Here is an 18,891-nt window from a genome sequence, read left to right as displayed (position 1 = left end):
AGTTTTGATATGCTATATAGGATTATCGAGTTTATGGAAGAATTAAAAGTATCGAGGCCCTTCATAAACATATTCCTAGTTCAAATAAATATCTGGTATTCTCAGTCACATATCATGTTTTGGTACATAACATACAATCAAGGATCTGACTCTGTTTTTCTCTTAACAACAATGCAACAGAGTGCTGCCCTATCAAGCAGCGGGAACAGCAACCTGGATAAGGATCCGAAATCGATGGTAGGTGGGAAGGGATTGAAGGCCATTCTTAGTGGACTTGAGGAGCTCTGGGATCAATCTCAGTATGCGGATGAATACAATCTCAACCATTTCTTGGCAAGGCTTAATGGCTGAGGCTGATCACAAGTGTACAGTGTAAATCGGTCAAGCCGAGATTTTGATGTCACCCTTGATTCATTTTGTTATTTGTATATGATTATGAGATCAAGAGGAAGCCGGCTAACAAAATAGGTATTCCAAGTCCTTTGTTTGGGAGGGTATGGTTCCCCACCAGTTACAGATCCCCAATCAGGATAGGCATTGCGAAATCTGTAAATCTGAGGAGTTGTACATACTTTCGGCTTCTTATAATCCAATACAGCTCCTTTCCTTTCAAGTCTTTTTCTTAACCCCTCAGGCTTTGTCTTTTTAAATGCAAAATAGTATGCTCTTCGTTCCATTTGATTTAGATAAGAACACAGTAACAAAGAGCTACTAATTATTCATTACCGGTCTAACAAGGATTTCATAACTACTGACCTCGCAAGCGCAGAGGGAAAGCATTTTACCTGACAATAGGGATGAAGGACAATAGCAGGTGCAACCGTCTAATTACAAAGTGCATTTAACTTAAAAAGAGGCGCTATCCCAACTACCAAAGCAACTACAACTTTCATGTTTGGTCCCATTGATCACAATAACATAAATAAGTTACAATCATACACCTACCTAACTAGTACACAATCAAAAGCCAAAATATGCATCCGAAAGTCCAAACCTAACGTTAGAACCTCTTTCTAAACAGAGCCAAAAGCACAAGGGTTAAGAAGCGTGGTGATCATTCCTTGGAGGACTTGTTGATGAGAGACTTGTGGATATGTGGAATGACTCCACCTCCTGCAATGGTGCCCTTGATGAGGGTATCAAGTTCTTCATCCCCGCGGATGGCCAACTGCAGGTGACGCGGCGTGATACGCTTCACCTTAAGGTCCTTGCTCGCATTTCCTGCCAACTCCAACACTTCTGCCGTCAAATACTCTAGAATTGCTGCCGAGTACACAGCTGCAGTGGCCCCAACACGACCGTTTGCTGCGATCCTTGCTTTCAGCTGCCGGTGAATACGCCCGACTGGGAACTACACAGATACATAACCATTTATCAACTAATGAACAAAAAGTAACTACTGCATCAACTAACTGGGAATATGGAATGTTTTATTTCGCATATATATATATATATATATATATACATATGAGTGAGTGTATATGCAAGATGTTTGAATCGTTTATACTACCACTTACTTACTTAGTGGCCTTCTATATATATATATATAGAGAGAGAGAGAGAGAGAGAGAGAGAGCCTATTTAAGTGTAAGATGTCTGAACTAATTCTTCTATCTCAACTCCATCCTCTTAATTTAGCTATAAAAGCACATTACTCCATCTGGAAGACTTGAGTTGACATAGCAAAAGCCAGTAATTTTATCTACATTTCTTTTTGACAGGGGCTATAATTATGGATCTAGACACCCACATCATCCAAAAGTATACACAAACTATGTCTTTTTCCCCAAGAAGACAGGTGCCAAGAGTAGGATAATGTTTGATCTTAAAGAAAGTATTATGCCAATAGCCTTATTTTCTCATTCAGCTATCTCAGATTTATTCCAAGACCAACTAAATTTTTTTTTTCTCTAAGATTTCCAAGAAAAGAGCACCTATGAGCATACCAAAGAAGCTTTAATCTAACAAATCTCTCAACCAGAACAAATAGCAAAGGAACTGCCTCGAATTTACCTGGAGGCCGGCACGTGAGGATCGCGAGACTGGCTTCTTCTTGTCCTTGTCCTTGCTCGCCGCCGTCGTCTTCGCCGCCAAAAGACCTTTTCCTCCCTTGCCCGCCATGTCCCTCTCCCTGCTTCTTCCAGAGAGGAAACGGAAACCCCAATCGGAATCGAGAAATGAAACCCTAAGTTAGTGGAGAAAGAGAGTAGATTAGTTACCTCTTTAGCTCTTATTCTTCTTCGACACTTTTTTCTTCTATGATATCTCTGGAACGACAAGGGAAGAGAGATGGGGTAGGAATTTTGGGTATTTTTATAGACGAAGTTTTAGGGGAAAAAAAGGCGGTTGCTTTCGGGGGGAGGTTTGGAATTTTGAAATTTTAGATGGATACCGGAAATGCCCTCCGACTTCACGAATTTGACACATTGGGATGGATAGAACTTTGAAGGGGATAAAATAAAGGAAACTAAAGATGGATACTTTAATTATATGATTAAGAGTAACTTGATGACGAGTGACGAGAGTGGCTAGTGTCTCCCAAAAGATTTGGTTTGATTGGCTAGTGGATTTTACACTCTTTATCTTATAATCATCACCCACTACGGTGTATACGCAAATATAAAATTTAGAAGAGTATATACATAAATAAATATATTTTGATGGATATAATGTTTGATAAAAAAATTAGAAATAGTTATACTTAGATCCCATGAACTAGACCTAATAATTTATTTTTTTGTGATATATTGGCCTTCTTAATTATAAAAAAATATCTAAAATAACTTTTCTGTTAGTTATCCATTAGATTTTTTGTTAAAAATTAATATGCAAGTGTCACGGCTATCAATTTTAGACCCTATAAGGGCTATTTTATTTTTATTTTAGAATTTTTTAAAAAAAATTAAGATAAAATAATTATTTAATGATTTTAATTAACACCGTCAGGTGAGATAAAAAGAGTCAGCATGAAATACAACGTTCGCTACACTTTCACCAGAATAATGCTGTGCATATCCTCCAATAAATCTGAGACTGTAGTTCTTAAACCATAAAAGAGCATAGATATCTAGGAGATGCAAAGAAGACCACAAACACAAACATGAAGATATCATATCAACATCATTTCCAGCAACAGCAGAGGCTAAACTACTGCAGTTCTTAAATCTATGAAGTTAGATTACACGCCAATATATAAGAAGGCAAGTCTTTACTTAACTGGAACCAGTTAAATAACCAACTTCTGTCCTAATTAACAACCTATGTGTTCCCAATTAGAACTGAAGAAAATTAACTTGTGCATAAGCATAAGCCTCTTGGAATAAATCCCACAGATCAAGCAGCTATGTTATGATCATTCTTTTGAGGACTTGTTAATGAGGGATTTGTGGATGTGGGGGATGACACCACCTCCAGCAATGGTACCCTTGATGAGGGTGTCAAGTTCTTCATCCCCACGGATGGCGAGCTGAAGGTGACGGGGAGTGATACGTTTCACTTTAAGATCCTTGCTTGCATTCCCAGCTAGTTCCAACACCTCTGCCGTCAAATACTCGAGAATTGCTGCTGAGTAAACTGCTGCAGTGGCTCCCACACGGCCATTTGCGGCAATCCTAGATTTCAGCTGCCGATGAATCCTGCCAACTGGGAACTACATATTTTGCAACACCAATGAAACAAGAGTTTGGCAGAATGATAACAATTACTTGAACAGCAACACAAATGTAAAGAGGTAAACTGTTTTCAAGTCTGACAAAAAATTGCAATAATGTTGGACTACAAATAAGTTAAAGCCAGCCTAATAGAACTTTCCCATTTGCAAGAAAAGCCTAGTGTGACGATCCAAAGCAATGCCATTACATTAAATGATAATTAATATAACTAGAAACAAACTAAAAGAAAAGGTTAACCCAACACATACCATATAGCATAATTGAGGTGAGACCCCTGGCTATTAAGGTGAAAAAATTGTATGTCTCACATAGCAAAAGTGTTGTTAGCAAAAAAACCTTCAGTCCTCTGAATAATTGAGGGAAATATGCATCTCTTACGCTACCGACCTGTATCATATTTTGTAACCCAAAGACTAACTCCACACAGGAGTGACCTTATAAATCCTAATCACGACATGATAGAGTATGTGTAAGAATATGGAGTCGCAGTTGGTGATCCTCTCTGAAACCTCCCTAAAAGTTCTTCAGGTGTTTCTGGCAAAGATATGGGCATAAATATTCACTACAAAATTTTATGCTAACTTTACATGTAAAAAGAAGCATATAATATAATATGACACCATTTTGGCAACTAAGAGTCTAATAGAAAAGGACTATCTGCTTCAACATGCAGTAAACCCCATCAAAGATCAAGCATAATACTAAGAAATTATGTGCTCAAACACACAGCAATCAAGAATCTAAATCACGCTCAACAATTAGAACCAATTCCAGGAACTCTAATTCCGTGGTAACATCGGATTGAAGTTAAACCATCAAATTTCTCCTTAGCAATTCGATCAACTAATTTACCGACTTTTCTTAAATCTATAGATCTTTAAGACTCGCCACATATTAGATCTGGAGATATTAAAACGAACAGATACATCCTTGTACTTCAAATTTTCAATACGTCGATCTATGGATAAAAATAATAATCAATTGATCCGTTAAATTGTAAGAAATCAATTCTACGTTATCTCTAAAGATGCTTCAACCAAGACGAAGAAGATGGGATATAATAGCTTACCTGGAGACCGGCTCGGGAAGACCGAGACACCGGCTTCTTCTTGTCCTTATCCTTGTTCGCGGCCGTCGTCTTTGCCGCCAAAAGCCCCTTTCCTCCCTTTCCCGCCATTTCTCTTGCTGAAATCGACCACAAGAACAACTAATCACCAAAGGAACCCGAGATCGCAACCCAAGAGCAAGCGATAGAACCCTACGAGGGATCCGAACCTAGAGCGAGAAAACCCTAATAGAATCGAGAGAAGAAACCCTTAGATCCAAGGAAGAGAGATGGGAGTATACCTGTGTCGTTCCCTTTTTGCTCGAAGAAGTCGAAAGAGGAAGGATTGGTTTGGGTTTGCGGGGGCGATTTAGTAATAAAATAAACGGATTGGGTTTCGAAGCAAGGCGGTTTACCTTTGGAGGGTAGAGTGGGGATTTGCGACTTTGGATTTAATGCCTAAACTGCCCTTGACATTTGAAAACATCATCCGTGGAAAATGTGAGGGTTCGAGGAAAATAGATCATTTCTTATGGGTGATTTAGGGAAGTAATGGCCGAGTAGTGGGGGGGGGTATGACTGTATTAATTGGAGATTCGCTTATACAATTTTTACTGAGAGTAGTCTTTACTCATTTACTTAGAAATAATAACTCTATTATAAAATATAAATATTATTCATTAAAATTGCATATCAATCTACTTTATATTAAACTAAATAATATTTATAATAATTTTTATAGAAAATAAAATATTTTTTCTTTGTTTTATATTATATTAAAGTAATTATTATATCTTTATTCGAGAATAATTTATGGAATAACATAAATGAATATAGTAGATTATAAATAGAACTAGAGTAAACGAGCTAAAAGAACGACATCTACGGTGGGAGTGAAGAAGGGAATTGAAATCGAAGAGGCGGATGGGATCGCAACCAGCGATTGCAGGTAAACTCTTCTCTCGTGGTGTTTTCTTCCAATATTTCTACATCCCAGTTCGGTGTTCTTGATAATAAGGATAGATTGTTGATTTTATTCGATCTCAGTATTGGATTCGGGAGTACTTGCATGTGTGCTAATCTTGCTCAATTTGGATTCTGTTATACCGTTTGATCGCGTATAAGAAGCTCGATCTCATTTGGTTTCTTGGAACTGTAAGTTCTGTGATACGAGATCAGGAGATTGGAGTAGCTTCGAGTTCTTATGATTAGGCGGATTTGGAGTCGAACTGGAAAATGTATGCATGATGCCTGATTTGGCTAATTTGACGTAATTAGTTGAGGCTAGATATCATTTATATGAGTGAAAGGAAGAGAACATTTGGCATTAGTTTGTCTTAATCATGTTTAAATTTATCTAGAGCTTCTTTGAGGCAAGTTATGTTCATGATTTTGTGCAGTCATTCTGAAATATAAGGTTTCAAACTCAATTCTAACTCCTGCTAGAAAATGTATCTATGGAGGATCTGATCCATTTTGAATAGCTCGCAACAGGTATAAGATTATCATTCTAGACAACTATTTGTTGGCATCAATAACTCGAATTGATATATCTCATTTTATGTAATTGTTTTGAAAAACATCTTTTCGATATAATGTCGAAATCCTGGCAATCTTGTTTGATATCTATTTGAAATGAGAGTTCAGAGATTGAGCTTCATTGGTTCTTTGGCTTATTTGTATCTTGATGTGAACACAACTTCCTAAATCAAAAGTTATCATCTACTCATAATTCTCTTCTATCCATAATGCTCCAATTTCAGCGAGTTGCTCTGGCTTTGCATGAGGCTAAACAACAATCAAGAACTTAGATTACTAAACTTGCCATCTTGTGGCTCCCATGGACAAATCTATCTTTGGTTCAGTGTGATTTGGTTGAAATTTTGGAAAACATCCCTACTGTTTTGTTTAGGCTTATTATAAATCATCAAATCCGATCAGTTTGGAGCCCTCCCATCTTTCAAGCTGTGTGCTGACCAGCTATATACTGAAAATGCTAAGATGATTGATTTCAAAAATGTAGTTTATCATTTTAAAAGTAACTATAAGGCCATTTTGATATACTGGGATTTGTTGTGCATATACTGTTTCTATTTAATCATGATCACTGTCAACAGCAAATAATCGAAACCTAACCTTAGTGCGTAACTTAGTGGAGATCGAGCAACACAATGTTCAATCATAGTCATGTTTATGATTGGAAAGATGTTATTTCAAATGGTTCTGTGAAAGAAACCTTGATGAGACATAGGTAACAAATAAACATGTTCGTTCAGTTATTGAAAAGATGCATGCAACAAACATCTGTTCATTGTGCCTTTACTCACAAAATAGATACCCCTTTTGGAGCCCAAAGCCCATAAGAAATTTGTTACTTATATACCATACTAACATTTCTCAAATATCCAATATGGTACTAAACTCACTTTTCTTTATTTTCCATTGCCATGATACTCACTTTAGAGCCAATTTTCATTCACTTCTCTTCATAGATTTGATTAAGTGAATATATGACAATAAAGTACTCTTTGAGCTAAATTAATTTCACCATTAAACCATCATTAATAATATGCGGACCCCACTTAAAACTTAGCTCAAAGTTAATAAAAATTCATGTCAAATACATGAAATTACCAACATTTTATCTGTCTTTTAGTGTGAAAGATGTTTCACCAAACACCATGTGAAAAATAATATGGAGTTTTTTTGACTAGTAGAGAAAAGGGTGTGTGGATAACAGTGTTAGCTCTATATCCTATAAGAAAGGGAGAAAGGGAGATATAAGCCAATAAAATAGTATGCAACCTACAGTTATATTAATCTATGGGGTTGTTTTGTTTTATGTATTGAAAAAAACAAGGTTTTAGTTTATAGATCCCATGAAATATCTTTCTCAAGGGCTAAGATGGGCTAATATACAACATTTTGACATTCACTCTAGTTACGTGGATGTCAAAAACACATTCTCTCAACATTTAATGGGAAGGAACAAGAGAAGATATAAACTTTTGTTTATATTGATTTCTCATTTAACACAATAGATGCTGCGTCTTGAAATACATGAAATTAAACAGCCCCTACATCGATGTGGAGTTGTATACTTTCTCATCTGTGAGATTTTTAGGAAGCTAAGATTTAGCAGAGGTCAAAAACATTTATCTTCTACAGTTCATAAGTCGCCAATCAAATCAGGCAATAGGAATGTTTATTATTATCCATTGCAAAAATAAAGTCAGGGAGCTTCCTTCTTAATAGGAATATTGGAGATGCTCGAGTAAATACATGTTATCCCACATTGTGACTATGGACTTTTTAATAAGCAAGACAAAATTTATTATGCCATACACTTTGATGGTGTATAGGCAGAAATGTATCCCTGACATATTTATTATGTTGCAGTTTTCATTTATGTTGGAAGTCTTTGTTCTCCTCTATAAAGTTCTTGTAATATCTTATTTTTTGTGCTATATAATACAAGAGTGACTTTGAAAATCTTTCGTCAATTAAGTTTTATTACACTATGCCTTCTCTGAATAAATGGTGAAGCTCACATACATGCACACATTCTCAGAAGCTTTTATCTGCAAATTTATGCACAAATATGTATATATATTTTCATTTTGTAATTCTAGATGACCTGTCTACAACTCCTGTTGTACTTCTCAAGGTTTGTCTGTTACTCCACGGTTATGATTAACAATGTGTGGGAGAAGCTCTAGTAATACACCAATCTCTCCTCTTGAAACTACGCCTTTCATTCTTTGTTTCGTCAAGCTCATGTCCATTTTGTCATTTTATATTAGCTCATGATATAGCTCCTAACGATTATCAATTAATAATTTATTTGATAATAAGGCCTACCACCGTAATAGATCTAAAGTGTTGTGAGAAATCTATTTCAGCAATTTTCTTCACCTTGTGAGAACAAAATACTAAGAGAACTTATTATTATGTTGTTTTTCTTTTTTCCTTGTTTCTGTATAGCATTCATCATCTGCAAATATGACACTCCTGTATTGTGAATATACTAGTTACATTTTATCCAAAATTAACTCTGATTTGTGTCATCAAATTCAAATCATTTCTTTCTGTTAGGTCCCCTTATGTATATTTTCATCCAATTTACTTGAGAATAATCATGTAAATATTTTTAGGAGTAAGATGCTTATATTAATTTTCAATAGATGCTGCACGACTAAGCTACATAAGCATATAGTGTAATTTTATACATCCATAAATCAGATCATGATCACAGTATCTATTAACTGTCTCACAAAAGATCATAAATTTATTTTTTTTAAAGCATCCATCCTACTTCCCAATAGCTCTAATGGAAGAACACCAAGTAATGGATCGAAGTCATTCCCGAATTAATTTATTATGCAATCTGATATCTATGGTATACTTTATAGGGGAAGTAACTTGATTTATTAAAATGACAAAGCATTCACAACTATAGTTCGGGGTGAAACTGAATCATTAGATTGTACGCCTACCCCACCTTGCAGTTGTTATGGCATTGAATTTAAAAAAAAAAAAAAATTCTCTTCAATAAGGCAGGTGGCCAAGTAATTTTTACCTACTTTAATGTCAAATTGGCAGGATGCATATCTATAAAACTATGTGCTACAATTCCTTGGATGTAACTATCCTGATTTTGCAGTTGGCAATTAACTTAGGCAGTTTGGTATCGGAATCATTGGTTCCAGCATAACAATCTCATTATGATATTGTGGTAGTTGGATTAACTAGAGCTGATGAAAGACGGAATTATCTGTCAGTTTTGAGGAAAAGAACTCCTTCAAAGATGTATAAGATTATATAAGCACAATATAGGGATGCTTTTTGTTGGAGTTCAATAAATTCAATAGCTCGCAACACCAAGACCTTCAGTTATTTCAGCTGATAGAAGCTATCTTACATCGACCAAACTTGGAGCTATGTCTGTTGGTTTACTCTAGACAAGTTAACTGTAATATAGGCATAACAGTGATGCATATGGTTGAGAATTATGTTGTAGCCACCTGCATATGTCCTTAATCTATAATAACTCAGTGACAAATTAATCATACTTGAAATCAGCGAAAAGGACATAGAGTACTTTATTACTAGCTTGAGATATTCTTAATGCCTAACTATATAATGATTATTTTTTTTTGCATTAGAGATTGTCTTATCTTTAATAAGAATATGAGACCAAGTACATAATCGTATTGTATGAAATTTTGAGATAGACTATGAAATGCTCCAGTATCACAAACATACGGCATTACAAATAATGACAATAACGGCTTATAAGTGGATGCTAATGAAATGAAGCATGCTTATGCTATACTGGAATCCTAATTTTCTTCCTTTTTCTTCATAAGAAAATGTTCGCAATAATCTGGATAGATTGTGTGGTGGTGGAAACCAGCATGCCTGCTGGGTTTCATTTGTCCTCCTGTTGGTATACTGAATTATTTTATAGTTATTTTTAATATATTTTTTCATGTTTTCTTATATTTGGATGATAATCTATGTCATCTGGAAATTTAGTTGTTGGTTCATTTATCGTTATTGTATGATTACATTTTATATAAGATGTTCTTAATGTACCTAGTAGATAAATTTGTGAAAAGTTCTTTTCTAGGTTTTCAAAATTGTGAAAAGTTCTTTTCTAGGTTTTCTTTGAATTCCGTTTCTCAGTAAAAGCCTGAAGAATATTCACTAGTAACATCCATTCAGTATTTGCATTTCCTCCTGTGAAGCTAAGCAATGCTCTATCCATTCTCCTTTATCAGGCACCATTAGTCTTGGGACTTGCCAATAGCAGTTCATCCACAAAAGCTAGCAGCTACCTTTTGGGACCAGCCTTTTGAATTCACATGGCTATCAAATAGAGCCTTATAGATTTATCGGACCAAAAACTATCAGCACTGGGATTGAGGGGGATTGGCTGTGTGGAACACGTGAATAAGACATCCCATCTATCCACAGGCCTAGTGTCATGTTTTACATATTAATCTCAACCATAAATATTATTGTAGAAAAGGACTTCCCGTCTTTAACTCATAAGATATGCTCAAGTCCAAGAAGTAACTTAAGAAGGATTTCACTAATGTTGCTTTGTAGTATCTATACTGAAAGAGAAATGCAGACTTGTATATGCCACTCAACATGGTTGATTTTCCTCTCTTTGCAATTCAAATCAGAGCAGCTCTTTAGAAAGTTCAACTGCTTGATGTAGTGCATATTCATATTTATTCTGAGTTCCCATTTGATCGTTTATAAACCAGGTTGAGGGTTGTGTTATTTTTGTAGAATATGTATCTCACCAATAGAATGGTTGGTTTGAGCTAGATTTGGGGGATCTCTAGTGGTTACTTTTGTAACCAATTTGACTTGATTTGCAGTATTAGTTATGGAGGGTTTCGTACTTCTTTTATCTCCTTTTTATGTTTTAGAATGTCTTCTGGTCAGTTAAATAGGGATAACATCAAAATGCGAACTTTTAATGCTCATGTAGCCAAATATCTCGAAAGAGACGACACTCAGGTAACTTGCGGTCCTATTAAGTTGGGAGATGCGTTGTACTCTTTTAAAGTTTTGATGGTTGACCAGTGTTACTAACAATGAGCAGAAGAAAATAAGCATGGAGTTATATCTGATAATATTTTTCCTCTTTTTAACTACCATTGAGACTTCGCAGCTGCCAATATGAAATATGTGATTGCACACTTTTTAAGTGAACAATTAATCCTGTGGATGAAGATATCCATTAGCTTTTGGCAAGTATGTTAAAGAAATGAATTTTCAACTGCTCATTTCTCTTGATTTTTCATAATTTTCTTTTTATTTGTGAAACTTGCTTTCTTGAATAATGTAGCTTCTCTGGGGGGGGGGGGGGGCATCTTATCCTGGGATCAGATGAGCTTCTTGGGGCAATTGTAGCAAATATTTGCAGGTAAAATACTCAAAACTTTCTGATATTTAAGATTTTTGAGATTTACTCACTTCAATTTGTAAGAGATGGACATAATTCTAGCTGGTTTTTTACAAATAATTTTTTTGCTTTACATGCTCATTTTGTCAAGATGATTGCAAAATGTTGTTAGTTGAATTTATGTCTATTAAAGTGTAAACTATGAAGGGCATTATGTAGGATCTGAGTCAAGTTTGAACTGAACCATTCTACTCATTTGCACCTCTTATAGTTCAGTGGAGGCAAGGATGGAGATAAATTTATGTTATTTCAGAATAGGGGTATACCTCGTCAAATTTATTTATTTATGAAAAAAGAAGTGTTAGATGTGGCATAAGGAATTAAAATAGGAGAAAGAAATAGAATGATTAGGTTGATAAAAATATATATTTAAAGAGATAATAAGAGATCACATCCACTTCTCAAATCCTTCGGTATAAATATTCTCCAATCTTCTCAATAATGTTTGGTGGAATTTGTCCATCTTAATATATTTGTTCTTTGAAATATATCTGAAACAATTCCTCTGAAATAAGAGCAGCTTACAAATACATGTCTATTTGTTTTGTCTCCCCTCGCACATAACACACATATTGAATCTTTTTTTAACTCCTTTCTTAATGAACAAGTCAACATAAGAATTGTTTTTGTTGGAATCTTGAGTGACCATATAATAGAACTTGACAGGGACATCGTACCTGAATTGTTTACAAATTTGTATAAGGATCTTGTTGTATAAATTCCAGATGAAGTGAACCTCCATAAAATAAAATACCATCAGGAGATAAAATGTGAATTGTTCTTTCTTTTCTTTTTATTTTTCTTTCTTTATTTATTTTGTTGTCGCAATTATATTTAGGTAAGAGCAGTGAAGAGGGCAACCTGTTAATTAATTGAGAAAATTACAAATAACACCACACCCTTTGTTCTTTTGTTATAAATAAAGTCTTCTTCTTTTTTTTTTACTTAACAAATAGAGCCCTCTATTTGTTAAACAATACAAAGCCACACCGGGATTGGATAAGGGCTTCAAGACGTTATGCAACAAATTTATGTTATGATGGAAGACTACCACTCGATTTGAAGACCAATCCGAATCCCCTAAATTAATTATTAATCCGCTTGTATCACGACTAATATCTCGGAAGATTTTCTCGGTAGAGGAATTTGTTTCGATAAAGTACACGCGTCAGAAACCAAGTCGTTCGATCTTGCGAATTTGGTACCTCCGCTCCCTCTTTCGGAGTAATAAATTACGTCAAAGAGCATAATTTCTCATATTACTGGGGCCTAAATCGGAAATATCGTCCCCTCACCGCCGAATTAACTCCTCCGTTCGATGTTCAACTCCACGTCCCGCTTCTGCTACATACCACGTGTCCTGATCTGCGCGGCCTTGGAATTCAAACCATAAGCCAGGCATCGTAGCCTACTAGCTTCCCCACCGATACGTTTCGGCAATGGATAATACACGCCATTTACAATGCCACGTCATACATCTAGTCCTAGTCAGCACTTCGTTCTCCCATCTCGTTCCCTTTAAAACCCCATTCCCCCTTCCTTTCTCTTCTCCAAACGCCAGACCTCAGAGTAACGATCGCTACCGTTCGAAGGGGAGACGGGAGAAAGGGAGAAGGGGAGAAGATAGATGGATTCGAGAGTCTAGGGATTCTGCGTATGCTTTCGCCGTACTGCCCTTTTTGCCGCCTTTCGAGGAGCAAGAATTCGAGCGGAGACTTCGAAGGAACCTTCTAGGTTTTCTGATTCGTATGAGAGCGATCGAGGCGTGCCGATGGTGGAATGAGTTCTTGATCACGATCGTCTTCATCTCTCCTCTTTTGGAGTAAGTTTCTAGGGTTAGGATTTTGGACGTAATCTTGCCCGTTCGCTACATCGTTGCTGCGATCATCTTCTTAGGTTACGCGAGCAGTTTTTTTTTTCTTAAAAAAAAAAATCTTGGGAGTAGAAAGAATGCCATTTCCAATGAAGGTCCAGCCGATCGACTCGAACGGGACGATCAGATGCGATCAAGCAAAGCCTGCGGCGAAGTCTCGCCTGAAGCGCCTCTTCGAGCGGCAATTCCCCGGTGTTCTGCGGACCTCGTCGGCGGAGAAGCTTTCCGGCGCCGGAGACAGTAGGGACGTAGATACCGAGCCGAGCTCGCTGTGTCTCGACAAGATGGTGCAGAGCTTCATGGAGGGCGGCGGCAACGAGAGGCAGCCGCACAACCGCAACCGCTGCAACTGCTTCCATGGCAACTCAGACGACATCTCCGATGACGAGCTCGACCTCGCCGGCGGAGATGCTTCGTCGATCGTCTCCTCCTCCGGCGACGCCGCCGAGGTCCTCAAGGTAACGATCCGGTTCAAATATCTCGTTTATCCACATCGCGATGCGATCCCTCATCATTAAATCTCCAATCGGCCTTAGGGTTTGGTGCTCTGCGCCAGCGTCGCGGAGAGGAATCTCTTAGCCGACGCGTCAAATCTTGTGGAGAAGAGCAAGAACTGCAAGCGGAAGGACGACCTTCGCGGTCTCGTCACCGCCGGTCTCCGATCCATCGGCTACGACGCCTCCATCTGCAAGTCTCGCTGGGAGAAGTTTCCTTCCTTCCCCGCCGGTAATTAATTTCCGCCACGTTTTATTATGATTCGTGCGTTTGCTCCTCCCTCTGATTTGGACTTTGTTGGCAGGGGAGTACGAGTACGTGGACGTGATCTTGGACGACGGAGACCGGGTGCTCGTGGACGTGGACTTCCGATCGGAGTTCGAGATCGCGCGGTCGACGAAGAGCTACCGCGCGGCACTGCAGTCCCTGCCGTCCATCTTCGTCGGGAAGGGCGACCGGCTCGAGAGGATTGTGGCCGTCGCTTCCGAGGCGGCCAGGCAGAGCATGAAGAAGAAGGGCTTGCACATACCGCCTTGGAGGAAATCCGAGTACATGCGGGCCAAATGGCTTGCCTCTTACGAGCGCAGCACTCCACCCAAGTCCACAGAAGTCAGAGAAGAAGAGAAGGAACAAACGGAGAACTCGAGCGAGGTGGGAGAGAAGGCAGCCATTAGTGTCGCATGGGAGCTTCCGGAGTTGAAGCCCAAGTCGGCGGGGAGAGGCGAGAAGGTCGTAACTGGCTTGGCGTCCATGCTCCGGGAGAGATCCTGATGTTTGGTTTTTTTTTTGTTTTTTTGGTAATTTCTTGCAAATGAGGCTTTTCCTTTAGGTTTTTTTTTTCCTGGAAAGGACTTGAATCTTGGTACAGCTGAGAAGAAAATGATTAAATATCAAACAAAAGATTAAAATAATACTAACAGATGCCACAGCATCTCTTGACAGGTACGCGTTTACGTTCTTATAAATATTTCTTATTGAGTATATAATTTAGTTTTTAAGTTTGTGGATGTATTTGTTTTATGGACTGCCGCTAATACTTTCGTCCTTTGGTCTCTTTATTTTTCATAAATAAGACTACTCGGAATGAAAGAATAAATTGGAGAAGCAATGAATCCGTGGATTGGTGGGGCTGCTTGAGTTTCTTCTTTTCCAAATGAAAGGATTTGACAATAGAAGGCACATGTTAGCCCATCGACACCCGTCCCGTCCCGTCCCGTCTAACGTGCGCCATCCTTATCCTGTTAGTTCTCCGTGCGATCTTCGATGGTTTCCGTGCGCTTTTGTTTTTACCCCCCCCTCCTCCCTCTTCTCTTCCCCTATATTTTCGAGCACCAAAACTGGCACATCTCTAACGTCCCATCTCTTAACGTGCCATACTCTCTCACTTTAGCTTGTTCCTATCCCTCCAGTCTTATCATAGTGACTCTGACCACCTCTCTCTATCTCTCTCTACAATGATTACTCTCTTTTCCTTCTCCTCCTGACTGCAGTCGCCTAAGGAGAAGGGAATCACAACCCAGAAAAAAAAAAAAAAAAAAACTTTGTTAAGATATGCCTCCCCTGTGGGGACTTCTTCCCACTTTATGTTACCCGAGTGACGCCATGATTTAAATACTCACTTTGCTATGAGTTTCTGAGCAAACTAGTTTTTTATTTAAATTTATTTTTTCACATGGACTGTAGTCGGCTGGATAAAATGCTTATAGTATTGTATTCAGAGCTAACAGTTAATTCTTTTTTTTTAAATATTAAGTTTAAGATGTAATTTATTTTAATAAATAAATTTTAAAAGGTATCTAATTTGGTCAAAAACTCCTTTCCTGCTATTAGCTCTTTCAGAGTGATTGACACTTATGATAATTAATACTGATAGCGGAGTACATCTACTTTTCAGAAAGCCACTTCCCTTACCATCTCCACCTGTCCTTTTTCCCTCCTTACCCTACTGCTCCTTGTTCCCACTTCCCATTCCCATTCCCATTTTGGGATTCAAATTGATTGTAATCCTGGACCCATGTATGATATATGCTCCTATAGATGGATGAAAGCAAAGAGTGATAGTGGATAAGAATCGTTTCAATAAAATCTATCCCTTTGTGAGAGTATAATAATTATCTTGTCATTACCGGAAGAAAAGAGAAGGATAAGTTCCAATTTGAAGATTAAAAAAGAGACGAATTTATCTCGTGCCACGTGGACATTCCTGGCTTTTTTTTTTTATAAAAAAAATTCCGTGTCCATGATTCCCTGCAAGGCGTGCTGCGGAAGGAAAGGAGAGAGGGCGTGTATTTAAAGCCTTGGATTGCGATTGCTCTCTTTTGCTCAATTGGCAGGTATGTCGCCATTTGGCTTGCTCATCATATTTATTCGTTCTATTTTCTAATTCTAGAAAGCTACTGCTCCGCTGTATGATGTGTAAGTAAAGAACCTTCAACCTGTCACAATATTAATATACTCTTTTTATAATCTACTCAATAAACAACTAAGTTAATTTTTAATTTCTCTACAACCACCAAGCTATTAATCTGTTATCTACGTAATCTTTTCCACAACAACTAAGATATATTTTTCTAACTAACGTAGAGTAAGCCAGACAGAGACAATACACTCCTTAGATACAAGGCTCAAAAAGATTCTATTATGTGTGCCATCATGTCACAATCTTATTTTACGCATCACAAGAATATATACATACATATATATATATATATGTATGTATGGAAAGCCTGTAGCCAAGATATCATACATTTCAAAATAAAAAGATTACAACTAGCAAATCATTATTAGCATACTGTAAGTCCGATACATAAACAAAAAGGGAAAATAGTTTGGAAAAACCCTATAACTACTTAAAGAAACATCAACATTATAATAGTAAACATATTGTATCAAATTTAATAGGCTATGTCATGCAACTGTATAAGGGGCTTCCGTCAACTGCCTCGCCCTATCATATCTGAACCAATACTGAAGTAAGCACAACAATATCCTACCAAAAACAAGTAAAGCAAGAAAAAAAAAACAAAAGAAATAAAAATGAAAAGGCCAGCAGCTATCTTGGCGGTTGCTACAGTAGAGGTAGTAATGGGAGGGTGAAGATAGATGGCAGCACGGTAGAGGAGTTAGGAGGTGGCGACAATGGCAGCACCCTAACAACGGTGGAGGTAGACTAAGGGGAAAGAGAGAAGGTAGATCTAACGACAAGGAGGTCGTTGATGGCAAAAGTAGTAGTAGCAGCTAGAGCCAAGACCACTGTTGTCGTGAGTGATTGTGAAGGTAGAGGGTGGAGGAGAGAGAGAAGTGGGGAATCACTGGAGGCGAGGGTTTAAAATAATGGAGAAGAGAGAAGAAAAGGAGAAAAGGAAACCTTTTTAAAAAAGGAGAAAGACCTCTATAGCCATGCAAATTAGGAGGGTCAGGGTGGAAAATGCCATAGACGACAAGGAAACCTTTCTAGAAGAGCGAAAGAAAATAAGCTATCAAAACTCTAGCAAAGCTAGGGTCGATTGCAAATATTCATATACTTGAAGGGTCACAAACTTAAATATGGGAGTTGATATCACCTACTAAAATAAGAGCTTAAAGAGATCAAAAGTAGAACGAAAAGGGATGGAGATTCAGTGAGGGTCGATCTGGAAGCATCATCTAATTTGTGTTAATACATCGATCACATATATTCAACGATCCTAGTCACTCATTCAAATCCTAAAGTCTCATGTATTCAATCTTCAGACATAATCAAAATAATTAGATATGCATGATCAATATATTGGCGTACATCGAGAGTATGTCTGATCTAACCCTAATTGGTCAGCTCACACTGGAACTTTCCTCACCATAAAAATGGTTAGGGTTTGGCGGATCATATTGGATAACTATTAACTAGTCAATCATAAGTGGACGTAAATTAACTCTGACAGTGATGTATGGAACTATAGTGGGTGTACCAAATTGCATTTTCTGAGACTAGAACACCATATGCTTCTATTATACACCTTTCTGCGAATTATTTTTAATCCAAGAAAGCAGCATTAGATTGACCAAATATTTTTCTTAATACAAAATCAAAAGAATATCATTTAGTATTATACTAAATACAAGTTGAGTTAGTATGTCTCCTTCCTACTTACTTATTCCAGTCACATGCCTCCAGTTATGCCCCTATGTGTGAAGCCCTAATCTAGTATCCTTATAACTGTGATCCTTATCTTGTAAAGTATTTTAATCTACTAGTACCTAATAATGCATAGAACTGAATAATGAGTAACCCTTCTCTAATGAAACTTTGATAGTTAATCACAGTTTAAGGGATCTAAGTACTTTGATAAACTAGAAAGCAGCCACAGACATGTGACACTAAGACTTGTATAGAAGATAATTATTTTGTTTTACATTATATAAGTAAATGATTAAATGATTGAGCCACATCAAGATCCAAGAATGGATACAGTTCTTTTAGTGCTTATCTTCAATAATTACTCTTAATGCATCAATTAAATAGTACAAATGGAGTACACTGTGCAGCAGATCGTCTGCAGCCCTGAAAGTAGGAATTTCCTGCAGTCCCAGGTACCTGGCAACTATTTCCATTTACTGAGCAGCCAAATTATCTTGCAGTATAAATATAAAAGAAGTAGAGTAAAATCCCTGTAGTTAGGTTAAGGTGAATGTCTCAATTAGAAGATTTCAAATTGCCAAACCATTAGAACCAGCTTGAAATAAATGAGTATGGATCACTAAACACTTAATAAAGGGGTTTAATTTGGGTTTGCTGCCCCTTATATGATGCACCATTGTGTGTGAAGTTGAACGAGATTAAGAG

The 18,891-nt window shown here is 37.4% G+C and overlaps 4 protein-coding genes and 1 long non-coding RNA gene across 11 annotated transcripts in view; 3 read left to right on the top strand and 2 right to left on the bottom strand.

Moving 5' to 3' along the window:
- The window catches only part of LOC140785941 (TATA-binding protein-associated factor BTAF1), a 28,502-nt gene extending 27,889 nt beyond the window's left edge, over positions 1 to 613 (top strand). For both annotated transcript variants that reach the window (XM_073134063.1, XM_073134064.1), the window contains one exon: positions 181 to 613. In XM_073134063.1, coding sequence (XP_072990164.1) covers positions 181 to 351 — 171 coding nt within the window. In that variant the 3' untranslated portion in view covers positions 352 to 613. The remainder of the gene's footprint in view (positions 1 to 180) is intronic.
- A 202-nt stretch (positions 614 to 815) lies between these two features.
- Positions 816 to 2,317, bottom strand: LOC140785942 (probable histone H2A variant 3). Of its 3 annotated transcripts, none has more exons than XM_073134065.1 (3): positions 2,220 to 2,317; positions 2,014 to 2,137; positions 816 to 1,351 (listed from the first exon to the last, which is right to left on the bottom strand). In XM_073134065.1, the coding sequence occupies exons 2-3, from the start codon at positions 2,119 to 2,121 to the stop codon at positions 1,055 to 1,057; spliced, it is 405 nt and encodes a 134-aa protein (XP_072990166.1). In that variant the 5' UTR covers positions 2,122 to 2,137; positions 2,220 to 2,317; the 3' UTR covers positions 816 to 1,054. The 3 variants fall into 3 exon arrangements, with proteins under 3 accessions (XP_072990166.1, XP_072990168.1, XP_072990167.1); XM_073134067.1 differs by having other exon boundaries at positions 2,014 to 2,134; XM_073134066.1 differs by having other exon boundaries at positions 2,014 to 2,131; positions 2,220 to 2,295.
- A 774-nt stretch (positions 2,318 to 3,091) lies between these two features.
- Positions 3,092 to 5,151, bottom strand: LOC140787259 (probable histone H2A variant 3). Of its 2 annotated transcripts, none has more exons than XM_073136079.1 (3): positions 5,019 to 5,151; positions 4,741 to 4,856; positions 3,092 to 3,649 (listed from the first exon to the last, which is right to left on the bottom strand). In XM_073136079.1, exons 2-3 carry the CDS (start codon positions 4,846 to 4,848, stop codon positions 3,353 to 3,355), a joined length of 405 nt encoding a protein of 134 aa, XP_072992180.1. In that variant the 5' UTR covers positions 4,849 to 4,856; positions 5,019 to 5,151; the 3' UTR covers positions 3,092 to 3,352. The 2 variants fall into 2 exon arrangements, with proteins under 2 accessions (XP_072992180.1, XP_072992181.1); XM_073136080.1 differs by having other exon boundaries at positions 4,741 to 4,946; positions 5,019 to 5,088.
- Positions 5,152 to 5,489: 338 nt separating this feature from the next.
- Positions 5,490 to 11,132, top strand: LOC140786361 (uncharacterized). Of its 3 annotated transcripts, XR_012108604.1 has the most exons (3): positions 5,490 to 5,665; positions 5,764 to 6,210; positions 10,500 to 11,132. It is a non-coding gene; the product is annotated as an uncharacterized lncRNA (long non-coding RNA). The 3 variants fall into 3 exon arrangements; XR_012108602.1 differs by lacking the exon at positions 5,764 to 6,210; XR_012108603.1 differs by having other exon boundaries at positions 5,490 to 6,210.
- Positions 11,133 to 12,536: 1,404 nt separating this feature from the next.
- On the top strand, positions 12,537 to 15,014 carry LOC140786360 (uncharacterized). Its single transcript, XM_073134727.1, has 3 exons — positions 12,537 to 14,032; positions 14,111 to 14,300; positions 14,374 to 15,014. Exons 1-3 carry the CDS (start codon positions 13,652 to 13,654, stop codon positions 14,838 to 14,840), a joined length of 1,038 nt encoding a protein of 345 aa, XP_072990828.1. The 5' UTR covers positions 12,537 to 13,651; the 3' UTR covers positions 14,841 to 15,014.
- Positions 15,015 to 18,891: the final 3,877 nt, after the last annotated feature.

Source organism: Typha latifolia, chromosome 4 (assembly GCF_019914945.1).
Source record: "Typha latifolia isolate L0001 chromosome 4, TyphaL0001v2, whole genome shotgun sequence".
Taxonomy (NCBI): domain Eukaryota; kingdom Viridiplantae; phylum Streptophyta; class Magnoliopsida; order Poales; family Typhaceae; genus Typha; species Typha latifolia.
This window is presented reverse-complemented; position numbering and strand designations above follow the sequence as displayed.

What these genes read in the sequence shown, in the direction of transcription:
- LOC140785942 (XM_073134065.1), bottom strand. Translation starts at nt 2,121, where the DNA reads ATGGCGGGCAAGGGAGGAAAAGGTCTTTTGGCGGCGAAGACGACGGCG. An exon ending in CCTCACGTGCCGGCCTCCAG is followed by an intron (nt 1,352 to 2,013) that starts GTAAATTCGAGG and finishes GTATCTGTGTAG; the next exon opens with TTCCCAGTCGGGCGTATTCA.
- LOC140787259 (XM_073136079.1), bottom strand. Translation starts at nt 4,848, where the DNA reads ATGGCGGGAAAGGGAGGAAAGGGGCTTTTGGCGGCAAAGACGACGGCC. An exon ending in CTTCCCGAGCCGGTCTCCAG is followed by an intron (nt 3,650 to 4,740) that starts GTAAGCTATTAT and finishes CAAAATATGTAG; the next exon opens with TTCCCAGTTGGCAGGATTCA.
- LOC140786360 (XM_073134727.1), top strand. Translation starts at nt 13,652, where the DNA reads ATGCCATTTCCAATGAAGGTCCAGCCGATCGACTCGAACGGGACGATC. An exon ending in ACGCCGCCGAGGTCCTCAAG is followed by an intron (nt 14,033 to 14,110) that starts GTAACGATCCGG and finishes AATCGGCCTTAG; the next exon opens with GGTTTGGTGCTCTGCGCCAG. An exon ending in GTTTCCTTCCTTCCCCGCCG is followed by an intron (nt 14,301 to 14,373) that starts GTAATTAATTTC and finishes CTTTGTTGGCAG; the next exon opens with GGGAGTACGAGTACGTGGAC.